The 24,837-nt window shown below is 41.3% G+C and overlaps 1 protein-coding gene across 4 annotated transcripts in view; it reads left to right on the top strand.

The window, feature by feature from the left end:
- The window catches only part of VAV3 (vav guanine nucleotide exchange factor 3), a 157,405-nt gene that overhangs the window by 53,651 nt on the left and 78,917 nt on the right, over window positions 1–24,837 (top strand). For all 4 annotated transcript variants that reach the window (XR_009557868.1, XM_035124355.2, XM_035124356.2 and 1 more), the window contains exons 6-15: window positions 875–967; window positions 3,321–3,389; window positions 5,497–5,600; window positions 7,316–7,415; window positions 8,299–8,394; window positions 12,200–12,268; window positions 13,779–13,865; window positions 14,803–14,888; window positions 15,702–15,834; window positions 16,765–16,874. Coding sequence is in view for 3 of the 4 variants with exons in the window: in XM_035124355.2 (XP_034980246.1) it covers window positions 875–967; window positions 3,321–3,389; window positions 5,497–5,600; window positions 7,316–7,415; window positions 8,299–8,394; window positions 12,200–12,268; window positions 13,779–13,865; window positions 14,803–14,888; window positions 15,702–15,834; window positions 16,765–16,874 (947 nt within the window). In the remaining variant the exon portion in view is untranslated. The remainder of the gene's footprint in view (window positions 1–874; window positions 968–3,320; window positions 3,390–5,496; window positions 5,601–7,315; window positions 7,416–8,298; window positions 8,395–12,199; window positions 12,269–13,778; window positions 13,866–14,802; window positions 14,889–15,701; window positions 15,835–16,764; window positions 16,875–24,837) is intronic.

Consider the following 24,837-nt stretch of genomic DNA (forward strand, 5'->3'; position numbering starts at 1 on the left):
GAGTTCCGGTGCCCCTCCTGACTCAAATATTACAGTTCCTTTACCCAACTCCAGTTACAATAGTCAGTTATAGTAATCATGGGGTCGGGCATCTTGTGTGAAATATATATGGCAAGAGGACCCCAACTCTATGGGCTGCCCCATTTGTCTAGCTGCACCTACTGTGGCAGGAACCTCTCATATTTCTATTCTCTGTCTACTGCAATCTTCCACATGTTGGTGCTTTTTGGCGTTTTAGACCCCAACTCTCATCAGTGTATGGAAAAATATTGAAGCTATCTCTTCTCATCTTTTATTTTTTTTTAAAAAAATATGAAGACAGGGATTAAAAACAAAAAAATAGAAGAGCTAGCTTCAAATTCTCATACATGTAAGAGTAAGAATGCCAAGAAATTCAAAGTTTGTAATGTCTGCAGACACCTTGAAGCTCCAAGCCCTTTCATGCAGAGGCTTGGTGGAAGAAAGAAGTCCAGAAATCAGGAAATTAATTGTTGCAAGAGGTTTTTTTTTAGTCTGTCACTTCCACCAGCCATTGGCTACAATGACTAGGGCTGATGGGGAGTTGGGGAAGGCTGGCCAACAACCAATGTAAAATAATAGAATTGTAGAGTTGGAAAGGGACCACAAGGATCGTGTAGTCCAACCCCCTGCAATGCAGGAACCTTTGGGGGCTCAAACCCATTACTCCGGAATTCTACCAACTGAGCTAGCTCAGCACATATGTCCCCTGCAGCCCAAATAATAAATCTGAAAACATTTTGATGCAAATTGATCATAAACTCTGACAGCTTTTCAAAGCAATATGATGTAATAGGAAAGTGTCCTGAAATCAACATGTTTCACGTTTACAAATAACTTCTTGTTGGCTTGGCAGAAATGTCCTGAAAACGACATAAGAAGCTGCTGCCTTTCTGAAATAAAACAAACAGAAGAGAAATACACAGAAACATTGGAATCCATTGAAAAGGTAAAGTGACCTGGCAAAACAATCAGGAGCACCATTCCAGCTGGGGAGTGTAGAGAAAGGGTGTGGCTGGTGAGGCAGTCTGGGTGGACCACCATTACCCTCCCAGCTTCCCAACACAATGGGTTGCTGGCACATACTGAGAGAGAGAGGTGAGGGGTGAGGTGCCAGGAGGTTGGCCCAGCGCAGCATGCAATCAACCAAGGCAACTAGTTGTAAACAAACAATAAACTTCCATAAAAATGGCAAAAGTAGTTTCTCCCCCAAATAGTTTTTATCTTAATAGCAAACACTGTAAATGAAGAGGTCGCTTGTGATCAGTGGTTCAGTGCTCTTAGAAAGAGGAAAATGTCTTTCAGTTTGTTAACCCTCTTTCTGTGCTCCTCCCAATTGAAACATGCAGATGGGGACATGTTTTGAGTCGTTTACGTATTGTCTTCTCTTGTATTTTATTTACTACAAAGCTCGATGCCTATGCTCTTTAGCGATGAAACGTCGGATTACCGGAACAATGTCCGAGCACTGAACCAGTGGTATATCACAAGTTTTGTGATGTTTTGAGCACTGAACCACTGATATATTACAAGTGAGCTCTTTATTTACTGCATTTGCAATTGTTTAAGATAAAACCTAGGGACCCAGGTGGCGCTGTGGGTTAAACCACAGAGTCTAGGGCTTGCTGATCAGAAGGTCGGCGGTTCGAATCCCTGCAACGGGGTGAGCTCTCGCTGCTTGGTCCCAGCTCCTGCCCACCTAGCAGTTCGAAAGCATATCAAAGTGCAAGTAGATAAATAGGGACTGCTCTGGCGGGAAGGTAAACGGCGTTTCCGTGTGCTGCTCTGGTTCGCCAGAAGCAGCTTTGTCATGCTGGCCACATGATCCGGAAGCTGTTTGCGGACAAACGCCGGCTCCCTCGGCCTATAGAGCAAGATGAGCGCTGCAACCCCAGAGTCGGACACAACTGGACCTGATGGTCAGGGGGCCCTTTACCTTTTAAGATAAAACCAATTTGGGAAAGAAACCATTTTTGCCATTTTTATGGACATTTGTTGCTTGTTTACAGATAGTTGCCTTGGTGATATTATCTTGTGTCAATTGCAGTGGTCATTGTATCACCACCCTGTTCATTGTTTTCTTGTTATACCCAGTGGAGCATGTGGCAGAAGGATTCTCAGCCCACTACCTGTTGTGTTGGGAAGCCAGGAGAGCAATGGCGCCGCACGCACCTGCGTAGCCTCATTGGCTGCTACTGGCAGAGAGACTAGCATGTTTCAAAACTCTGCTCTTGGATATACTGAAGATTAAATTCCAAAACAACTTTACAATTTTAAGAGCAGTAACAGTAACTACAGCAGCATTCTCAGCTGGGGGAGAGAGGGGGAACAGTCTTGTGGTTGCTCTGAAAACAAGTAAACCATATGTTTGGCTTGTAAATATAGTCAGTTGGCCCATCTAATTTTAATTTCCAAACTGTGTGCCTTTAGAAGTAAATGAATTAATAGGCCCTTGAAATTAAATGTGCCCAGACAACTGGAGGCTTCCCATTGTATCTTTGTGGGACCTACTGTTCTGGACTTGCCTCTTTTCAGTCAGCTTGCCTGTGACATTCCAAGAGACTTTTCTATGAGATGTAAATAAATGGTGGCTCAGCATCTTTGGAAATTGTGACTTACTGTAATGTTCAGAGAATATTTGAGGCGAGCTGATGACCATCAAAAGGAATTCTGCTTTCACTACTGTTTCTGTTGCCAGCACGTATATGCAAAAATAAAGGGAACATTGGAACATTTAAGGTTTACTGCTTCATACCTTGAAACAAATTTGGCTCATTTTTCCTCCCTGAAATTTTCACCAGGGAAACTTTTGTTCAGCTTTCATATAATGCTGCAGTCTCTTTTGTGGAATTCAGTCATTCTTATTGCAGAGACATAGCCAAATGACTTGTCCTCATTTCTGCATGCGCTACCTCTTTCAAGTGGGAAGGCACATTGAGAGCAAAAACACAGAGGATGAACTTCATTGCAGATGTGTAATTCTTACAATGCATGCTCAAAAAGTTAGCCCTTTCATCCTTTGGAACGAAATGTGCTTCCAAATTTAATTAAGGGGGGGGGAGTGTGCCTTGGCTACCAGAAGTTTGGGCAGCACTGGTTTATACCCATTATCACGTAGGGTATGCAAAGCAAATTAGGCAGTCACAAAACATATACATCTAAAATACAGTGTGTGTGTGTGTGTGGGGGGGGGGTCATTGTTACCCTTGCCCTCTCTGAATAGGAATCACATATTCAGAAATGTCCTTTGTAGTGGAAGGCAAAATATGTTAATGCAATATGTGTTCATTTTTCTCTTACAGTTTTTTATGGTTCCCCTGAAAAGGTTTCTGACCACTTCAGAGTTTGAGACAGTATTCATCAACATTCCCGTATGTAATGCCTTGGAATGTTTTGTCTGTTGTCCTCTGTAATAGGTGGAAGTCTGCAAGATACTGTTTGAGAATATTGTTAGGGTAGAGATAGATGTTATATACAAGGAGGCTTCCTTCTGGTTTCCTGGTTTAATAGGTAGACGGGCTTAGATAACAACATACAGAAAAGTGGGCACCACCTTGGGTCTCCAGATGTGGATAGATACAACATCCATGATCCACTGCCAGTTTAGCTCAATGGTCAAGGATGTTGGGAGTTGTAGTCCACCCATACCTGGAGACCCAAAGTTGAAGAACACTGATCTAGGCAACTATAAACGCATGAAATTAGGAGCCAGTGTACTTGGGGTACTGTAAACTCAACTGCCTGGTGTGTGAAGTGTGTGTAAATATAATTCAGAGCAGCTCTGTGATCATCACCTGCTTCATTCATTCATTTTATTTGTATGCCACTTTTCCATGCAAAAAAAAATCATGCTCAAAGTGGCTTACAACAAAGAAAACAAGACATTTCAAAACCTAGTAGTGCAAAAAGAATTTCCTAATAACATAAGAGCCATTAGCAACATCCAGCATCCAATAACCAAAAAAATAAAGGGGTTTTTACAGTTTCACTTTAGTCCTAGAGATACCCTTTCCATGATGTTTCTCACAGCAGCGGGCAGAGGGCAGGGTAGCTGATGTTCCTCATGATGTTTGTTGTCCACATCTATGAACACAGACCTGGTCCTGCATATTGCACCTGTTTTACCTGTCCAAGAGATGTGGGTGGTGCAGTGGTCTAAACCACTGAGCCTCTTGGGCTTGCTGATCAGAAGGTCGGCAGTTCGAATCCCCGTGACGGGGTGAACTCCCATTGCTCTGTCCCAGCTCCTGCCAACCTAGCAGTTTGAAAGCACGCCAGTGTGAGTAGATAAATAGGTACCGCTGTGATGGGAAGGTAAACGGCGTTTCCATGCACTCTGCTTCTGTGATGGTGTTCTGTTGCACCAGAAGTGGTTTAGTCATGCTGGCCACATGACCCAGAAAGCTCTCTGTGGACAAACACTGGCTCACTCAGCCTGAAAGTGAGATGAGCGCTGCGACCCCATAGTTGCCTTTTACTGGACTTAACTGTCCAGGGGTCCTTTACCTGTTTTGCGTCCCTAATATGTCTCTGGCCACAAGAGCACTTGACTGTAAATTCTTGAAAGATGAGGGGTTATTTTAGATGGCTCTTATTTCAGCCTTGCAGAGCTTTGCAAATATATACCTGTATATTTCTGAGAACAGTTAGAAAATGTGTAGTATCTACAAACTCTGTAAATAGAAATGTTTATTGCTTTTCCACTCTGCTTGTCTCAGCACCTTCTGTTTCTTGAGCAAGATGTTAAGATTTCATGTAGCTTGTCAGTATGATGCTATTAAGCTGTCCAGTGTAATGTGCCAAATGATTTTTTTGTTGAAGTAGTGGGATGTGAATCTTTAATTCTTTTATCTCTAAAACCTGGAGCAGGTATAATGCCAACTAGTGACTAGACTGCGCTTGGTGATTGCTTGGCTTCCCTTCCCTTTTTCCTGTGCAAATACATCCCATCCTTTGCACCTGGATCTTTCATTAAATTCTGTTTTAAGAAACCGGCTTTAGTTAAGGAAATGAAGCTTAGATTTTTCCTGGGTTCATTTTAACTGTAATAAAATTTAGTCTCATTCAACCATGGACTTAAATGGAGGATGGGGATGGATGGGGGAGAGTTTTTGTAGCCTGCAGTCTTAAACCCAGGTCTGCACCAGGCCCAACATGTTTACTTGCCTCAAAATGTTATAATTTTACCATGGAACTGAGACAAATTCTATGTCTCCAACATAGAGGGGAAGGTGTTTTGCATTTCTTAAACATTTGCAGTTTTAAGTTTAATGAGTAGATATATAACTATGTATATTCAAGATATATTTATTGTGCCATCTTTTTCATTCAAAATATAAATTCAATTAGAAGGTGTCTAGGATGAATCAATCTATGAATTATTTTACTGTATAATTTTACTGTATACGTGAAAACAGTGGCTTTACATGGCAGTATCAAACATAATTGTAGAAGTTTTATAGGATGTTTTTGTTGTAGGACTTGGTGAAAATCCACAGAAGTTTAACACAGGATATTCATGAATCCATCGTAAACAAAAGTGACCAGAACCTGTATCAAATTTTTATAAGCTACAAGGAAAGGTAATAACCGAGTTTTTAAAATGTACAATGCCGATAACTTTAACATAAGCTATTCATATTCCTTTATGCATTAGAAATATGCTCTTGTTTTGTGTAGTGTGCTTTTAGAGAAACTGTATTTTTTTTTATTATAACCAGAAATAGTATGTGTAACATTAGCATATAGCTTTCAATGTGCTGAATGCTAAACCAAATTTCAGAGAGCATTATTCTTTAGCATATACTGTGTCAGTCTCCCTGTTCTCTGGCAGTGCTGTTTTCTTTTCACAACTCTCAGCCTTATTTTGCATAAAACAGCATTATGTCATGTTATCTCAAAGTGCAATACACATGTTGATGAATAGGCCACATGCTGCTCAGATGTTATCTATTTTGACAATCTGACCTCATCATCCTCTTCTCTTGATCTTAAATAACCAAGAACCTATGACTGATGCAAAACACTGTTATTCATTCCATGACTTTATCAGGGCTCGACTCTGTGTGCCTTAGCATCCACTCTTTCACATTAACCTTCAGTAGCTTCACATCCTACCATCTTTCAGGAACCAGGGAGGGAATAGATGGCTGGGGAGAGAAGCAAGCCTGTTCACTTCCTTCCTGTGAATGCCAATCGGGAAAAGGTGTATGGGAAAGTTCTGTATGCTGGCTCTCAAGAATTTTCTATGCTGTGTTCTCTTGATCTTTTATTGATCTACATGTTCAGATACCTTTGAAGCATAGAATTATTAGGTTTGCACCATTTCCTAAAGCAAGTGGGATTAAATGCATGTTTTGAATGCTGCTCCTTGTTTTGTTCCATTTTTTATTAACACAGCTTCATGCACAAAGCAAGTTAGCATTTTGGGGCAAAGGCTTGGATAGACATGCGAGCTCTCCATAGATGGGGAGTTTTTGATTCACCCATGACATGCACTTTCTGTTTGTATTCTGAAGTGGGTCAACCCCAGGTAGGTTGTGTTTGTAGGGTTGGTTTTCATTTATATTCCCTCACAACGGGATTCAGAGCAATGGTAAGACTGAGAACTGAAAATCACAAGTACTTGAAAAATTATTATTGGGGTTGGAAGAAGCCATTTTTAAATGCAGAAAATGTTAATGGAACAGAATAGCTTATTGCACAAGGGAGTTTTGAAATTTTTGTGCTTTCTTTTCCATAGCTTATGAAAATCAGTCAAAGTAAGTCTGTCTGATCTTTGTGACTATTGCCACTTGGTTCTTTGAGCCAACATGTTATTATCTTGAATTAAATGCTCATATAACGTAAACAGGTAAATGGGCATGCTTGCCCTGCTGTTGCTATAAAAAGGACTCTGTGTAATTAATCTGGTGCTAATCCTACACTGCAGAGTATTATTCATCAAATCCTTTGAAGTCTGCCTATTAACATAACAAATACTAATAAGACTTGTTCTGTTCCAAAAGGTTTTTGCAGCTGTATTTTTAAGTTAATAAAATGTAGGCATTAAACCACAGCACATACTTTGAAGTGGGTGTTACAATTTTGAACACCTGTAGGGACTGCACACATTCCTAAGAGGCCAATCTGTATGCAATGATGGCAGTCTATGGTAGAACAAGAATGATGGGATGGAGCTGGAAAACAGCAGCCCCTTACAGGGTTGGGTTGTGAGATGACAAAGTTTTGTGTGGAAATTGAAGCTGGTGGAGTTGATAAAAAGATTAATTGCTTGTTCTCTTTCCTCTTGATCTAGATTAGTTATTTATGGGCAGTACTGCAGTCAAGTAGAAACAGCCATATCCTGTTTGGATAACATTTCCAAGACCAAAGAAGATGTTAAATTGAAACTCGAGGTATCACTGAAACTGCTCTTCTTAAAAACAAACAAACTGTACCTCGATCTCGAATCGTAGCATGGAGAGTATGGATTGTATTCACCTACGTTCTACCCACAGTGACCTATTGAAGTCAATGCACATAATTTAGTCCATTAATTTCATTGACTGACAACCCTATATGTCAATCTATGTCTTATGAGTTCATTTCTACAAAATTGGAGTTAGGCCTGTGGTAGGATCCTGAGGTGGTAGAGTGAATTGCCCGTGGGGGGTGCCATGTTTGAATTTTTCCCCATAGGAGGAAAAAACCCCCTCCACATTTGAGGTAGAAATCTTGTAACCTATCCCACTTCTTGTGCAAGACAGGAGTGCCTGGCGTGCTATGGTCCATGGGGTCACGAAGAGTCGGACACGACTAAACAAATCCCACTTCTTGCTGTCATGCATTTTTATATGGGGGAAATTGTTATATAAGACAGTATGAAAAAACAACCTGTCACCTCTTGTCTGAAGAGACACATTCATGGAGGATAAGGATATTAATACCTGCTAGCCATCATGGCTATGTTCTGTCCCCACTGTTGGAGGCAGTGTGCCTCTGAATGCCAGTTCCCAGGAATCACAAGTGAGAGAGTGCTGTTGCACTCAGGTCCTGCCTTTGGCATTCCATAAGCAACTGGCTGCTGTGAGAATAAGATACTGGACCAGATGGGCCCATTCGCTTGATCCTGCAGACCTTATGCTCTTATGTGATACAGTCCATTCTGTAACCTCAGAACTCTACCATCCTGTTGCCACCAGTTTGGATAACTGGTCTGCCTGCTTCAGAAAATTAAAGACGTTACTTTGCTGTATTGATTATACCAAGTCACATCGAGCCCTTTGCTTCTTTAAATAGGAATGTTCCAAAAGAGCCAATAATGGGAAGTTTACTTTGCGGGATCTTCTTGTGGTTCCAATGCAGCGAGTTCTGAAATACCACCTTCTGCTTCAGGTACTTCACCTTTAAATTATATGAACTTCACACTGTTTTGATCAGTACTCAACCACTAGCTCAGGTTGCTTTCTTCTAACCCCAACTAACACGGCAATTATGGAACTTTTCCATTTAGAATTGTGGTCATGTTAGTGCCACAGATTGTGTCTTCCATTCAAAGCACAAAGTGGTAGGTGAGAAGTCCTACACCTAGTGCCATTCAGAATACCCTGTCAAATTTACCTGTAGTCTACTTTCTTTTGTTGTTGTTTTTTGTTTCTTTTTTAGTGGCTGTACGCTTACCCTCATTGGTGTGGAGCACTTGCCATTTGTTGTTGTTGTTGTTGTTGTTGTTGTTGTTGTTGTTGTTGTTGTTGTTGTTGTTGTTGTTGTATCATCTTCCCTTGATACGCAACATACTGGTAGTTGTCTCTCAGGATTAGTGCTAGTTCTCTCCCCACTTCCAGTATCCTTAGCTCAGAGGTTCCCAGACTACGGCCCACGGGCCAGATATACCCTGATGGACCGATTTATCCGGCCTGCCCCACCGCCCGCTCTTAGCAGTGCGGTGCGGCGGCCCACTTCCAGAGCGCCGGAAATAGCTTGTGTGCAAGCGTCATTTCTGGTGCACTTCCGGGTCTGAGGAGACCCATGCGCACAAGCCATTTCCGTTGTTCCAGCGACCTGGAAGTGCGCTGGAAATAGTGTGTGTGTGCGCGCTCACCCACCCTCTGGCCCGCTGTGGGGTGGTAAGTCTGGGGACCCCTGTCTTACCTTATTCAGTTTTTTTCATTGCAACAAGAAAATAATAATTTTTTGTACATAAAATCTCACAATCAATTAAAATACATTCTAGAATCAATTCACAATCAAATTAATGGCAGCCATTGGGTTAGAGTTCTATGAAGATTACAGAAGGAAAAAGGGGGTCAGGCTGTGCCTTGGCCAAAGGCCTGGTGGAACAGCTCCATCTTGCAGGCCTTGCGGAAAGATGTCAAGTCTTTCTCTAAAAGAGAATAACACCAGTCACAGAATAAAATCAAAATAAAACAAGCAGCTTGTAATGACACCACTACAACGTATCCAAAGATAACGTCTGGGGAAATGAAAATCTCCTCACCTGCTACACATTGTATCATTTAGTACAGGGCAACCCCCCCCTCACCCCCCGGCATGGCTTCATTCCCTTGGAGAGAATCTCTGTTTTTGTCTTAATATGATCACAATCATTCACTGTTTCTGTCTCTTTTTCATGCTTGTGAGACAAAGAGATGCAATAGTGGTGGTGGTGGTGATGATGGTCTTAAGAGAGAGATTGCATGTGCAGGTGTGATCTTAACCCCCCCTCCCTTCATCACTTGCTTGCCAAGGGCTGCAGCTTGTTGCACTGAGCTAGTCAGTGTTTTCACCTTGTGAGTTTCCCCACCCATGAGCCATGTCACTGGCGTTCATTGGCAAGAACAGCATGATGGCCCTGACTCATGCAGAGAGTTGTATTAATGATGCACCTGTCAAGGGATGGGCAGCTTGCCCTAGGGATTTCAAGTCACATGATAATTGCAGTAAAGCACTGAGAATAAACCACAGAAAAGTGCCGTTATTTAGAAAGATTCCCTAAGCCTGTTGGACAATAATTTAAGACTGGTTTCGCAGTAACTTCAGTCAAAATACAACAAAACAATAATAAAATAATCTGGTGCATTCAGGTAGTGCTACCAAGCTGATGCTGGGTGATGCTTTTCGTGCGTGCCTCTGCTTTTTGAAGTTGAAGCTGGACAAGGCTCAAGCACTTTCTAGCCTATTTCCTTGCTGTACTGAATTATAATAAAGCAATAGTTATTTTGAATGCTTCCCATTATAACCCACGGAGCTTGTGGCTTCGGTGCAGTTAGTCCTATAATGATGCTAGAGAGTCCTATAAATATCATTTGATAGCTGTGCTGGGAGACTCATTAGTTCAGTTGCAAGGAAATATATTACTCCATTAGACTGTCAGCTTTGCTGATGCTTATAAAACGTCATTTTAAAAAGAACTTCTACCTGTGCAAGAAGCAATCCGCCCCCCCTTTGCAGTGTTCTTTTCCATTGTGCATATCATGCTTCCTGAAATGCATCTGAATGAACTGAGTTTCCAGCATGGTTTAGCACAGGCATCCCCAAACTGCGGCCCTCCAGATGTTTTGCCTACAACTCCCATGATCCCTAGCTAACAGGACCAGTGGTCGGGGAAGATGGGAATTGTAGTCCAAAACATCTGGAGGGCCGAAGTTTGGGGGTGCCTGGTTTAACAGTTAATCCTTCCTCCTAGAGAACTCTGGGAATTGTAGTTCTTAAGAGGGGATTGGAAGCCTTCTAACAACTCTCAGCACACTTAAAAAAACTACAATCCCTAGGATTCTTTGCGGAAGCCATGACTGCTTAAGGTGCTATGATACTCCTTTAAATGTATATTGCAGAAGGGTCCTGCATTGTCTCAAACCAATTATACAAGTTAGTCACTGATTGCAATGGGGGCCCAGTTCAGTAAACTGGTCTAATTCCCCTTTCAAACATTTACTCCCCCCCCCCCCCTAATTCCTGTTATAGGTGCTGTTATACACTTCAAGTGCTACTTGAACATTCCCACTAAGGCTGAAACCTAGAGAGGAAATTTTAGGCAGAAAGGCCCACCTAAATTTCTGCCCTTTTCCTTGATGCTCAAGATTGAAAGGATTCTTGAAAGGAATCTGTTTTCCATTAAATCCTTGAGTACGCAGTCCAGTAATGGAGAAAGGGAACTGAACATGTAAAAGGCTTGGCTATTGAGGATGAGTTAGGGAATAATTTGCCTTGTGAGATTTTTGGAGTTACATACAAATTTTGAAGTGTTTATAAATAAGTATGGGGAACGTGTAGATCAGTTACACAAAAGCACACAGGGTATAGGAGGAGGGGGATATCAGTACAATCACCTATATGTCTACTCGCGGTGCTTCCAGACTTTTGCCTTTTTTGGGTGGGGTTCAGTCACATACTGGTGAATTCACATTGCGCAATTAAAGCTGATTTGGAGCTCTTGGGCAACAAAACAACCTTTCCCCCAAAGATCAGACCTTTGGCAACAAGGATATTACACTGGAAAGTGTGGAATAGCACTTGCTTGACACAGGATCACCTAGCCTCTCCACAGACAAATAAGAATGAATTCTCATTCAATAGTCATTGTCATATACCGTAATCTCCTTGCAAGCAAATCAGGATGAGTGCTCAATAAATAGGCCATCTGGAAGCCCCCTCAGCAGTGAAACCCATTTATTTAATATTCTCTGGTAAATCTGCCTGATTGCAGCCTAAATAAATGTGTAAGATTTTTTTTATAGCTTGGAATAGATAAAATTAGCTTGGAATTGTGATGAATTTCTATGAAATTTAACCCATGTTCTGAAATGAAAATTAATCCCAAGGACTTTTGCAATTTTGCCCTCTGAAACTTTGAGGGTAAAACATGAAAATTTAATCTCAAAGTTATTGAGAAGGCTGTTTTTCAGATCCTTGGATTTGGTACTGTTATGTGGAGGGCAACATTCCAGATAGAGGCTTTTTAATAGTGAAAACTGTGTCTTCACTTCATGTATTGAATAAAAGCATGTGGGGTATAGCATATACATAATATACCTCATATTCTGGGCTTCTACAAATAATGATGAGATCAACACATCATTTTCTTCCTAAGGCAAAATGGTTCTGTTTTTAAAACTGATAAGTTCAGCATTTTTTTTTAAAAAAAACTGTGTTGAATGGCCAATAGCTATCACAAGAAATATCTGTGTATTCTTCAATACAGGAGTTGGTAAAACATACTAGTGACCAAACTGAGAAGAACAATCTGAAACAGGCGCTTGATGCAATGAAGGTAAGTGTGACTAACAGATTGGTTATGTAAACTCTCTCTGGTGTAAAATTGTAAGAGTCTTTTTTGGGGAGAAATTAATTATATATCTACCTGCAATGTGTTGTTTCTGCATTACTGCACACCAGCTCGTATGTTCACTAATACCCAAACGCAGGTGTAGAGTTTTCCCAATTCAGAGCCAAGCTCATCAGAACAAATTAATATTGATGTTTGAAAGGAAAAGGCTCTATAGCGTTGTTGTGTGTCAAATGCATGTTAACTTCAGTCCGCTTGATTGCACATTGTTTCTCCCATTTAAAGCACAAAGTATAATACAAACCTATATAAGAAACTGACTTACCGTACACACTGAGCCAGACCATGGGTTCTAGCTCAGTATAGTACTCTACACTAACCGGCAACACCTCTCCGGAGTCTAAGGCAGGAAGTCTCTCTCAGCCCTCCTTGCAGATGCTGGGGATTGAATCTCATATCGTCTAGATATGAAGCAGATGCTCTGTCGTTGAGCTGTGACCCCACCTAAATCATCTACGTGCCTGGCACGCATAATTGGTTTGACTCTAGTTTTATTCCCTAGCTTTATATTATTATCTGTTGAGTCAATTCAAGGAGGGAGATCAGTCTTGGACCCATTCTAACTGTGCTGCTGCAGGAAAATGTTTAAAAAAGCTTTCATATTCAGTTTTTGAAGTGAGCATATGCGCTATTGCTATATGATTCAATTGTTCCTAGAGCTCTTGGTTCTGAGCCCTATTTGGTTTTTTTTACTATCTTAAGCATACTGTGTGTTCTCACACTGTGGTAGAAAGAGGTTTACACTTAAAGGTTTACTATGTTCTCAGGACCCAGGTGGTGCTGTGGGTTAATCCACAGAGTCTAGGGCTTGCTGATCAGAAGGTCGGCGGTTCGAATCCCTGCAACGGGGTGAGCTCCCGTTGCTTGGTCCCAGCTCCTGCCCACCTAGCAGTTCGAAAGCACATCAAAGTGCAAGTAGATAAATAGGGACCGCTCCGGCGGGAAGGTAAACGGCGTTTCCGTGCGCTGCTCTGGTTTGCCAGAAGCAGCTTTGTCATGCTGGCCACATGACCCGGAAGCTGTCTGCGGACAAACAGCGGCTCCCTCGGCCTATAGAGTGAGATGAGCGCAGCAACCCCAGAGTCGGACACGACTGGACCTGATGGTCAGGGGCCCCTTTACCTTTAATGTTCTCTCTGCCCCACAAAGAAGTGTGAGCATGCTACTCATCTCCCACTCCTCCCTCACTACAGAAAAATTAGTCAAGGAAGCTTGATTGACGTGACACGTGGTATTGTCCACATGTTTTGCAGGGTGGATTATGTGTCTCACAATTTATATTTATATACAGTTTGTACCTGCTAATGTTTTAATACATAATTGTTTCTACTGTAGCATGGGAAGTGTCTCGTAGTAGTCAGTTTTTCTAATTAAGTGTAACAATTTAGCTCATGGCTGTTGCACCTCAGATATCATTCCCTCTTCTGTGTTTTAGGACTTGGCACAGTATGTAAATGAAGTGAAGCGAGATAATGAAACCCTCCGTGAAATTAAACAATTTCAGTCATCAATTGAGAATTTGGTATGTCTCTGTCCTGTGTTACCCTTCAAACTTTGTATGTTGTTCTACTGTTCCTTTTTGGGGTGAGCTTGCTGCTGCTTCATTCTTAAAAGTAGGAGCTTGGACAAAGGCAAAGTCTGAGCTTGAGCACACAGTGAGCTGAGAGTGAAAATCCTGGCAGGACTGGAATTGGAGTCAGAGTGGAGTTCTGGGGCCAACTGAGAGAGGCAGGATGAATGGCAGGCCCAGAGGCAGAGCCAGGATGTTGCAAGTGGGGCTGGAACATAGATGCAGGAAAGCAGTGATCAGGTAAATAAGGAAGAGGGAGATGACATGCAGGCTGTCAGGAAGAAGAGGAACATGGAAGCTGAGGGACATAAATAACCTAGATCAGCACTTGAGAGCCATAAAGGCAAGGCAGGAGTCTGATGGTTGACCCGAAAGTATATACAGTGGTACCTCAGGTTAAGAATTTAATTTGTTCTGGAGGTCTGTTCTTAACCTGAAACTGTTCTTAACCTGAGGTACCACTTTAGCTAATGGGGCCTCCCACTGCTGCCACGCCGCCGACATGCGATTTCTGTTCTCATCCTGAAGGAAAGGTACTATTTCTGGGTTAGCGGAGTCTGTAACCTGAAGCGTCTGTAACCCGAGGTACCACTGTAGGTTGATCAGGTAAGAAGGGACCAAGTGAGCTTCTTCCATGTTTGCAGGGTTATGGAAATTACGGTGGTGGAAAACTTTGGTGAAACTGGAAAATGCAATGTTACTTTCTTATTTCTGCCCCTCTGCAATCTTAAGTGGTTCTAAAAAGAATCTCTGGAGTAGTTTTGGGGACAATAATTTTTTTTAATTAAAAAATATAGCTTGGATAGGTTCATAGCACCAAGGTGTTTCTTGAAGAAACAGATGCTGCCAGTGAACTCTTAAGTAATTTATGCTATTCTTACATTTTCAGAACCAGTCACTTTTACTGTATGGAAGACCACAGGGTGATGGTGAAATAAGAATAACAACTCTGGACAAAAGGGCAAGGCAGGATAGGTGAGCAGAGTATGAGGCTTTCTTTTTTAAAACAAAACAAGGTGTGTAATTTATACTAGATAAATGCTCTTGAAATATGACAGAAGAACTGTTGTGTATGTTAAACTGTTGTGCAACAAGAGGTTTAATTTACTTCCATATTTTGAATAAAGCTCAACTATATTAGGACTGTCCTGATTTTTGCAGGTTTTGTTTTTCAAGCAAAAGGTGCCATTTTTTTATTTTATTTTTTGCAGGCGGGGCAGTGCTCCTTAGGCAAAAAAATGTTCTAGTTGTAGAACAGCCTTCTCTTAGCAAGTCACTTCTCAAGTCAGGGATAGTTATATTGTACATATTACTGAGGGTTGCCTTCTTTAAAGTAGTTGCTGTACTTGTTCTATCTACCCCATCCATGTGTACCTTGAAAGACTGATGAAATGTAAGCCCTCTTAGTGTGGTGAGATCATGCTTTGTTAATAGGGTCCCCACACTTTTCGACTGAACCCTAAATTTATCCTCTGTGAATTTTAATCGGTAATATTCTTTCAGTATTCAGCTTTTGACTTAGATATTGGATAGAAATATTTGGGATCAGTATATTTAGCAAAATTAGAAGGTTTTTGCCATTTGATTTCCTGCAGAAACTGATAGCTTACATATGACCATGGGATTTAATGCATGACAATGGCATTTAATAGTTGCCATGCAGTGACATTTATCAATGTGCTGTACATATAATGCACATATAATGTGTAACAATTGCTGTTGGAATTCAGGTAATATTGGAAAAGACAACTTATGACATCTGATTATATTTTATTTTCTACTTCACAGGCATATATTCTTATTTGACTTGGCTGTAATTGTATGCAAACGGCGAGGTGATAATTATGAAATGAAGGAAATAATTGATCTTCAGGAATACAAAATAGCCAATAACCCCACCACGGACAAAGAGAACAAAAAGGTAAAAAGTATAGGATTTTTCTTCATTCGTAAGATGTTTTGCTGAAATTTGCAGAGCTTTGCGGTATTTAAGAGGTTTAAAGCATTCCCTTCCATGTTTATTTATCCACAAACCCTCATCAGAAATAAATGTTTTGTTCACTTTTGATAAGGACCTTTTTATGTGGGTGGAGGGCCCCCCCTCAAAAACATAACGCCTGGAGTCATTAATGTTATTCCCTTATTCTGCATGGTGGCTCTAAAATGGCTCTAAAATGTGTATGACGACTGAGTAGACACATATAAATTGTGTTGTATGAAGCTTTGGAAACACACTAAAGCTTTATGTAAATTCTAGCTATTACTGTTATATATTATGGCCTACGACCCTTGTACTTACGGGACCGTCTCTCCCGGTATGCCCCGCTGAGGACCTTAAGGTCCATAAACAGTAATACCTTAGAGGTCCTGGGCCCGAAGGAAATCAGATTAGCCTCTACTAGAACCAGGGCCTTCTCAACACTGGCCCCGACCTGGTGGAATGCTCTGTCCCCTGAGACCAGGGCCCTGCGGGACCTGATTTCTTTCTACAGGGCCTGTAAGACAGAGTTGTTCCGCCTGGCATTTGGCCTGGAGCCAACCTGATTCCCTCCCCCATTTATATGAGGCTGCATTTTTAATTTAATTTTGATGTATGTAGTCTTGTTGTTGAGTTGTATTTTAATCAGTTGTTTTATATTTGGTGTTAGCCGCTTGGGGCCCGGCTTTGGCTGGAGAGGACGGGGTATAAATAAAATTATTATTATTATTATTATTATTATTATTATTATTATTATTTATTAATCGTTGTAATTGAACTGGAAATAGGCAGTGTTTGGCCTTCAGAAGTTCTGAAGCAGCTGCACATGAATTCTTCATAGATAACCTTAGCATTGCCTTGTCCTTTAAACAGTGGTCTTACGGCTTCTACCTCATCCACATACAAGGCCAAAATGGGCTAGAATTCTACTGCAAAACGAAAGATTTGAAGAAAAAGTGGCTGGAGCAGTTTGAAATGGCACTGTGAGTATTGCACATGTAATTAATTTCATAATGCACCAATGATTTGACAGTGTTTATGACCATGCAGTCATTTCAAATATACTTGCCTCGAAAGCCTCCAAGCTGCCAAAAGTGCAATTCCTCCAAGGAAAGGAAGAGGGAGCTCTAAGCTATGTTTTGGTAGGCTGCTTTCCTCTCTAAAGCTTGTGCCTTAGTGCTCCAGTATCTAGGGAACATATTAATGGATTTAGCAATAAATATTTAACATAATTGTGGCTGATTTTGCTATCATTGCCTTGGTAAACTAAAATGTATTACTAAGGGAGATGGGGATGTTGGCATTTTTCCTAGTGGCTTCTAACTAATTTATTATGTGGTATTTGGATCAGGTTTCTTGGTTTTATTAAATTTATCTTCAAAGATTTGATTCTCTGCTTTTTAACACAACAACAACAACAGTTTATGTATTACAGAATCCTGTAATCCTAAAAAGTGTGTGCTGCATATTGGAAGTATATCTGTTTTGTATCTTATGTTTGCCAACAGCCTCTCCCCCACTCCACCCCCATCAATTATTATGCCATTTCTTTGGTTTCTGATTTACTTCATGAAGTTCCAAATAAAGTTCTAACAATAAATAAAACTCCTAACAATAAATAAACAAGTTAAAATGTCTTGAGAGGAGCTGCTTTGTAGCTTAGGAACAAGGGATTTCCATCACTGTGTTTTCCCCAAGGATTTCCATTTGACTTCCGTACAGAAGATTTACACCTCCTGGTTCAATTGTCATTAAATCATAGTTATCAGCAAACCTGGATTTCGTGTGATGCGCAGCATGCTGGTGTTCGCTGCTCAAAAGCCTCTGCTTTTCACCTCACTCTGCTCCTGTTGTTGGCACACAAGGGAGGAAACAAACCACATAATGGCTTTGTGATAGGCCAAGTACCAGCCATGGCTTCCATTTCTGGTTTGTTTGGAAGGAAACATACTTCCCATACAGACCTTCCCTGTGCCCTCAGATCAACATCAGAGACACTGCTCTGTGTCCTTCCACTATTTAAGGTGCAACAGGTGAGCACAGGAATAAGGGCCTTTTCAGTCATGGTATGTATACTACAGAGCATCCAGCTATGTCTGGCCTGATATTTATTACATTTTTATCCATCCATTCCTCCAGCAATGTCAAAGTAGTATGCACTTCATCCTCTTCACAGCCCTGTGAGGTTGGTAAGGCTAAGAGAGAATGAATGATCTAAGCTTCACAACTGAGTGGAGATTCCAACCTGGTTCTCCCCAACTCTAGTCTGAAACCCATGTTTCAGATTAGCGCCATGTACTTGACAAGCAGTGAAGACGTGGGGTTATTTCAGCATGCATTTGGGTTGTATGCTAAAGGATTTGGGACCCAGGGGCTTAGTTTGGGTTTCATATGTTGTTGCAGGTTTTTTGTTTTGTTTTTATTCACTGCCTTGTTATATGATTGTTAGGCAGTTCAGTTTGTGAGGTAGTTTTAGTATTTGTACCCCCATATTATATAGATGGGCAGCCGAGAAAGAGTAGCACCAAATCAATTCACGCCAGGGACTCCTCGTGTGTAGCTCAACCTTTAAGTTACTATTTGACACCAACTATGCTTCTGATGATGACAATATAAGGAAGTGTTGCTTCTGCTTGGGTAATAGTTTCTTTTTCCAAAAGCTAGCACTTTATCATGTGTTCCTAAACGGAGATAGCAAGAACTTGATTATTTCCACCAGGAGCTTTAATACATCATGCAGCTCAAATGACCCAGCAAGCACATTGCATACATTTTAAGTGAACCAACAATTGACGCTGTGAGTGATTTACTTAGCTTCTGCTGCTGTTTTGATGAAGACATTAGTGTTTTTAATGCCTTCCAGTTGTCTGCTTTCCTGCACGTATGCTGTCAGCTATTAAAACCTCACAGGCTTATAAAAGTGTTGGGCGTCAGCCAACAAGCAGCACTACTCATAACCCTCCTTTAGTAAAGGTGATTTGTTGTTGTTGATTATCATAACTGAATAGAACCAAGGGATTTGGAGGCTCACTATAGCTTAATGCTCTTGACTTCTCTGTGGGTTCCACTTTTGGCTTACTCTGGATTGAAAATTAAATTAGCGGTTTCCCAGCCAATGCATTCCTCTTGGGGGCCCTGTCCACACCAAACCTGGCTGAACACTCTTCTTCATGACGGACAGCCTGCAATCTAAAGAGCACAGGTCCAAAGCAATCTACAGCGTTGCTTTCTAGGCTGCATTGGCACTTTTCATCTTTGTATATCGAAACATGTGATGCCTATATTTCAAAATTTGGCAATCACTAATGTTCAGAATGCTCAAGTGAGGGATATCTCACATACATTCCCATGCAACTAAAGCTCTTCCATATTCCCTTATGGATTTGTTAAAAGATCTGTTACTGTTGCACGTTGCCTTCTCCTCCGATCATTTAGGAAGCAAAAAGGACTCTCTCACATTTGACAGGCTGTCTCCAAATGAGGGATATTTGGGATACACACTGTTATTCTGCTTTGTTTGTTTCGGATTCAAAACTTAAAAAAAGAGCATTCAGACTCTCGGGGGGGACCGACCATGTAAGTTTATTCAGACGATGTAATCTATGTGGGGACAGAAAGCACGAACCACTTGCTGTTTCTTGTTTGTGTTTCTATGTTTAAGGATATATATATTTTTAATTATCTGTGTTCTTTAAATAAAAAGAAAAAGGAACTCAAACTAGAACTTGGATCATTTCCCCAAGCCAATCTGAGGCCCAGAAAAATGACCATACCCAAATCTCCAAAATGCCTTGACACCAACCCCCACACCCAAAACACCCTTCTCTTTCCCTTCCTTGGCAAGGCTCAGTGACTGGAGTAGAGGCAGGGGGCATGTGGAGAATGGAGAAAGGCTTGTCCCTTGTTTCCCTTTCTCATTCACTCACTAGCATGCTGATGAGTGGTGAACTGGGGTGCAAAAGTGTGGAGAACTATTGGAAATGTAGGTCTCCTGAGAGCTGTTGACATTGACTTATTTTCTTTCCTAAGTTATACCGCTGACTTAGAGCAGTGGGTTTAGTTATTCTGTTGTCATTCAGAGGACTGTGTTCCCATTTCAAGGTTCAGTCCTTCCCCTGAACCTTCAGTCAGTGGATCAAAACAAAGACCTATAACTGAAAAGATTGTAGAATTGTGGGGCTGTGACCATCTTGAGGCATTTCCAGGCTGTCTTGAATTCTGGTACCTCAGGCGCCACCTATGAGTGCCTATAATGAAAGCTGGCCTACAAGTTGTACCAGCCCTGAATTTTCCTGAAACTGAACAATGGCATGAAAACCATTACAGACAAGCAGGAAAACATTTTTTGTGCGGTTTTAAATCTGTAATTGTGCGATTTTAAATCACAGCGGGTGTGTTTGTGTGAGCTGTCCTTTCCCTGAGGTAACTCTACTCACTTCAGGCTTTGATACTGGAAGTAAATTCAATTGGGTGAAAATAAATCAGAGAAAAACATTCTGTAGGAGTGCTCAGCACAACCCACTCTACACAGGGGCAATATTCAAAAGACCCAAACAAAGAAGAATTGACGATGTAAAAGGCTGGCAGGCACTGTAACGTTTATCATAGGTAAGGGGCTGGCATTAAATAAGGTTTGGGGGAAATGATAACTTTGTAATACAGATGAGCATTGGGAGCTGGACAAATTTGTAATAATTATGAACTTTACCAACATCAGGGTTTTTTCCTAAAAAATTTTTTTAAATCATTGCTGAGGGGATCAGGAAGCAGTATAGGTTAGTATGCAAGTCAAGGATGTAAAATATTGATTTACCGGCAGTATATTTTCTGCACTGTGTTATTCCCACACACGGACCACACATGCATGCACTCTCGCTCTGCTGTGCAGTGAACAGATGGTTTCACTGAGCTGTTCACAATTACATCCGGATAGCTTTGCTTGAGAGCCTGCGGACGCTTGACTTGGGACTTATCAGAGTGTAAACTCAGCATGTAGTTTACCTCAGAAGCTTTCTATTTCAATCTACTGTGCAGCATCTTAAGCTCTCACTTAGGTTAAATTTCACCTGTCATAATGATGACTAGCTCATTCATTTCTTTAGGGTCTTCCAGCTCTTTCTCACAACCCTCCTTAATCCTCTCTGAATTTTTTTTTCATCAGCAGAATTTTCCACTTCATTATTCAAACTCTCTTCCAGGCCATTAAAAACCAAACATTTTTTCTGTTTTCATATGATGATGCCTCCTTCCAAGATACACAGAAGAAAATACTGTAGCAATACCTTACCCAACATTGCTATCAGATGCATTACATTTCTCCTTCTGCATGCCTTGGCAGCCTCTTACTAGGACTACAACCATGGGCTTTAAAGGGGGCTGCCCTTGAAGACTGTCAACTGCAGATGACTCAAAATAGAGCAGCACAGCTTTAATGTAATGGCTACCCATGTAAAATACATTTCACCAAATACAGTACTATGTTGTACTGATTTGGATTCATGCCAAGCATTATAATATTGGCCCATTTTCATAGTGGCTGGGAACAGGATCAGTGTGAGCTAAAGATGAACATTAGGGCTGGGCAATATATTGATATATCAGTCCATATTGTGGGAAAAACCATGAAGCCAGCCTACGCCTCTACATAGCTCCATCCTTATTTCAGACATTGTGATATATTGGTATGTCATGATGCTTAGCTGTTGATAGGTGGCCAATGAGTGTTTTTGGCTGAGGTGATTCCATTATTGTAGAGTTACTACTTAAAAGACCTGTCTCTGGTAGCTGCCAACCTGACCTCAGAGGTGAGCCCAAATACTTTGGAGTCAATCAGGTTCATATGGACATAGGTGGTCTTTTAAAAAAACCTGAGTTGAAACATTCAAGGCTTTAAAAAGGCTAGTATTAGTACTTTCCCATTTGTTCATCTCTCATCAGATGTCAAACAAGCATTCTGGTGGCTGAAGGTTGCACCTGCTCAAGTTTGTAGACAGTTCAAGTTTGTAAAGGCAGTCCTATGTAGAGAGCCTTTTGCACTGGAAAAAGTTCAGCTAAATCAGTGCTTACACCTACCTTTTCTGAAGTCTGGGATGGATATGACATGCACCTGTGGGTGAAGCAGCAGCTTGCAGGTTGTAGGTACAGTTTTAGTGGGGAAATAAGTAAATATGAAAAGGTTAAGCATTTTCTCCCTACTGTTTTCTCCTTAAACTTTCAGCTTCTTGACTCTGCTTTTGATTAGGTACTGTGTGTCAGACCATGAAGCAAAATGCTAAAATAAGGCTTCTCTATTTAAAGTCCAAATGGAGCTGGGTATGCCTCCCTCTTGATGTCACAGTTTAGTCCTTCAGATTTCCAAACATGTGCAGAGATAAAGGTAAACTAGGGCTTTTATTGATCAGCATTTTAGTTCAGCATAGAACCAAATCTTGAGTTATGTCGTGCTGTAATAGGCATAGCATAGCACGTGGTTGTTCTACAGCTGAATTTAACTGCAAAGCTGGGCAGACTGCAGGATAAAATGCAAAGCCCTAATGTGGGGTTAAGAACCAGTTATTCAACAACCTGTCAGGAGAAAGTTGGATGCAGTTTGATAAGGTCTTTATCCAGCAGTGGATTGGTATGAATGAAAAATGGTGCCTTCATATATCTTGGTTATTACAGTCCATAGATTGTTACATGAATAAATCATTGTGAACCTGAATTGTTCTTCCATAGGAAGAAAGAGGCTAAAGCATGGTCATTAGCTTGATTGAAACAATGCACTACATACCCAGAAAGCTAGCAAGATTAAATCCTTTAATCTCTAAAAGGGCAGCCACCCTATGATCAAATAAGCAAATTTTCTTGCAAAGTCTTAGAAGTAAATTGCATTCTCTTGATCAAAAGCACAGTTTATTTGTGATACAGTTAATTTAATTAGGCAACATGCCTTTCTGCTAGAAATCCTTTGATGTGACAAATCTGGGATGTATGAGTATTAACATATGGAGACTTGATTGATCGATTAATTCAGTAAATGCTGTTCTTCAAAGATTATTTCTGAGCTACAGCTAGGAAGTCCTAAACATAATGAAGAGAATTTCTCCAGAAGGGAAACATTTTGTGGAAATGTTGAGAGATGTTGTGGAAATATCCCTTCTTGCATTGTATGTCTTCCGTTGGTTTATCAATATTACCCATAGACAAATACTTACGTTCTTCTATATGTGTGTATTGTTTTAGTTTCCAATTATTATAATAACAAATGACAAATTGAAATATTATCCAGTCTCCTGTGGTTTTGTTGGTGCATGGTGGGTGGCATCTGCAGAAATGGGCTGGAATGTAAATTTCCCCTTTGTCTGGGAATGCATAAATGGCACTCAGTTTCCATTGTGTTTAAGAACCTCCAGTGTACATTTTTGCTGTTCAAGTACATTGCCCTTACAAATGAGGGTTGCTTCTGGAAGGTTTAATTAGCAAAAAAGAGACCTAGAGAATAGGTAAATTAGCAGGTTCAAGGGGTCTCTCTTCCTATTTTCTATCTGACATTGCCTGCCCAGCAATCTTTTCTCTTTGACCACACACGTTCCCTGTCAGATTTATAGTTCGTTCTGTTTCTTGGTCTGGTGGTTCTTGTCTAGGCTGAGTTTGATGTTGCTGAGTTTTGGAAATGAACTCTCCCTCACAGGAAATAACTAGTAACCAGTCACCCACTTATCCAGGGTTGAGCCCCATTGAATTCAGTGGAACCTGGAGACTGGATAATATTTCAATTTGCCATTTGTTATTATAATAATTGGAAACTAGCACAATGCACACATATAAAGGTAAAGGGACCCCTGACCATTAATCCAGTCGTGACCAACTCTGGGGTTGCGGCGCTCATCTTGCATTATTGGCCGAGGGAGCTGGCGTACAGCTTCCAGGTCATGTGGCCAGCAGCGCACGGAAACGTCGTTTACCTTTCCGCTTGGAGCAGTACCTATTTATCTACTTGCACTTTGACGTGCTTTCGAACTGCTAGGTTGGCAGGAGCTGGGACCAAGCAACGGGAGGTCACCCTGTCGCAGGGATTCGAACCGCCGACCTTCTGATCGGCAAGCCCTGGGCTCTGTGGTTTAACCCACAGCACCACCTGCGTCTCTAATGCACACATATAGAACAACATTAAGTATTTGTCTATGAATTCAGTGGAACCTATTTCTTAGTAAGTGTATATAGAATTGCATTGTTTTTGTTGTGTATTGAGTCAAAGGATTTTATATCTGTATTATTATTGTCTGTATTTGCATTAGGATAAAGTAACTGCCTTTTGGTCCCAGAGGGTACAACTACTATTGGTTCATTTAAGCTGCTGTATTTGGATCCTCTGTCTTATTGGTTTCCTCCAAAAGGCAGCACTGTGATTGCGTGATATTGTTCCCTCCAAAATGTATCCCTTCCTAGCTAGTCCCCTGTCCCTATAAATGTAGCTTTCCTCTCCTCAGTCTTCAGTCTTGTTCACTTTAATAAAGAGCTGTTACTAGAGAACTGTCTCCAGCATGTTTTGTCAAGAGAGCTGAAATCACAAACCCCACGTCACAACAACTGGCGACGAAGGTGGGATCCGGAATGCTGAGGAGCGGTTAAACACAACCCTGCCTCAGAGTCCGGATTGCAGCTGAGAACAAGACTCACTGGCCAGCTGAGAAGACGACCCTGCCCGCTAGGACAATGGAGAGTCCAAGGGTATTGGAGCCCTTCCAGCCATCAGAGCCCCACACCTGGGAGACTACGTCGAACGCTTCGAGTTCTTCGCAGTGGCTCAAGGGATCACCGATGGCAGCAAAAGAAGGGCCACATTCCTGAGCTACTGTGGGCCCGAGACCTTCAAGCTAGCCAAGGCATTACTTGCTCCAGCGAAGCTGAGTGAGACATCTCTCCAAGATATTCTTGCCTGACTAACAAGCCACTTGGCGCCTA

This window comes from Zootoca vivipara, chromosome 7 (assembly GCF_963506605.1).
Source record: "Zootoca vivipara chromosome 7, rZooViv1.1, whole genome shotgun sequence".
In the NCBI taxonomy this organism is placed as follows: domain Eukaryota; kingdom Metazoa; phylum Chordata; class Lepidosauria; order Squamata; family Lacertidae; genus Zootoca; species Zootoca vivipara.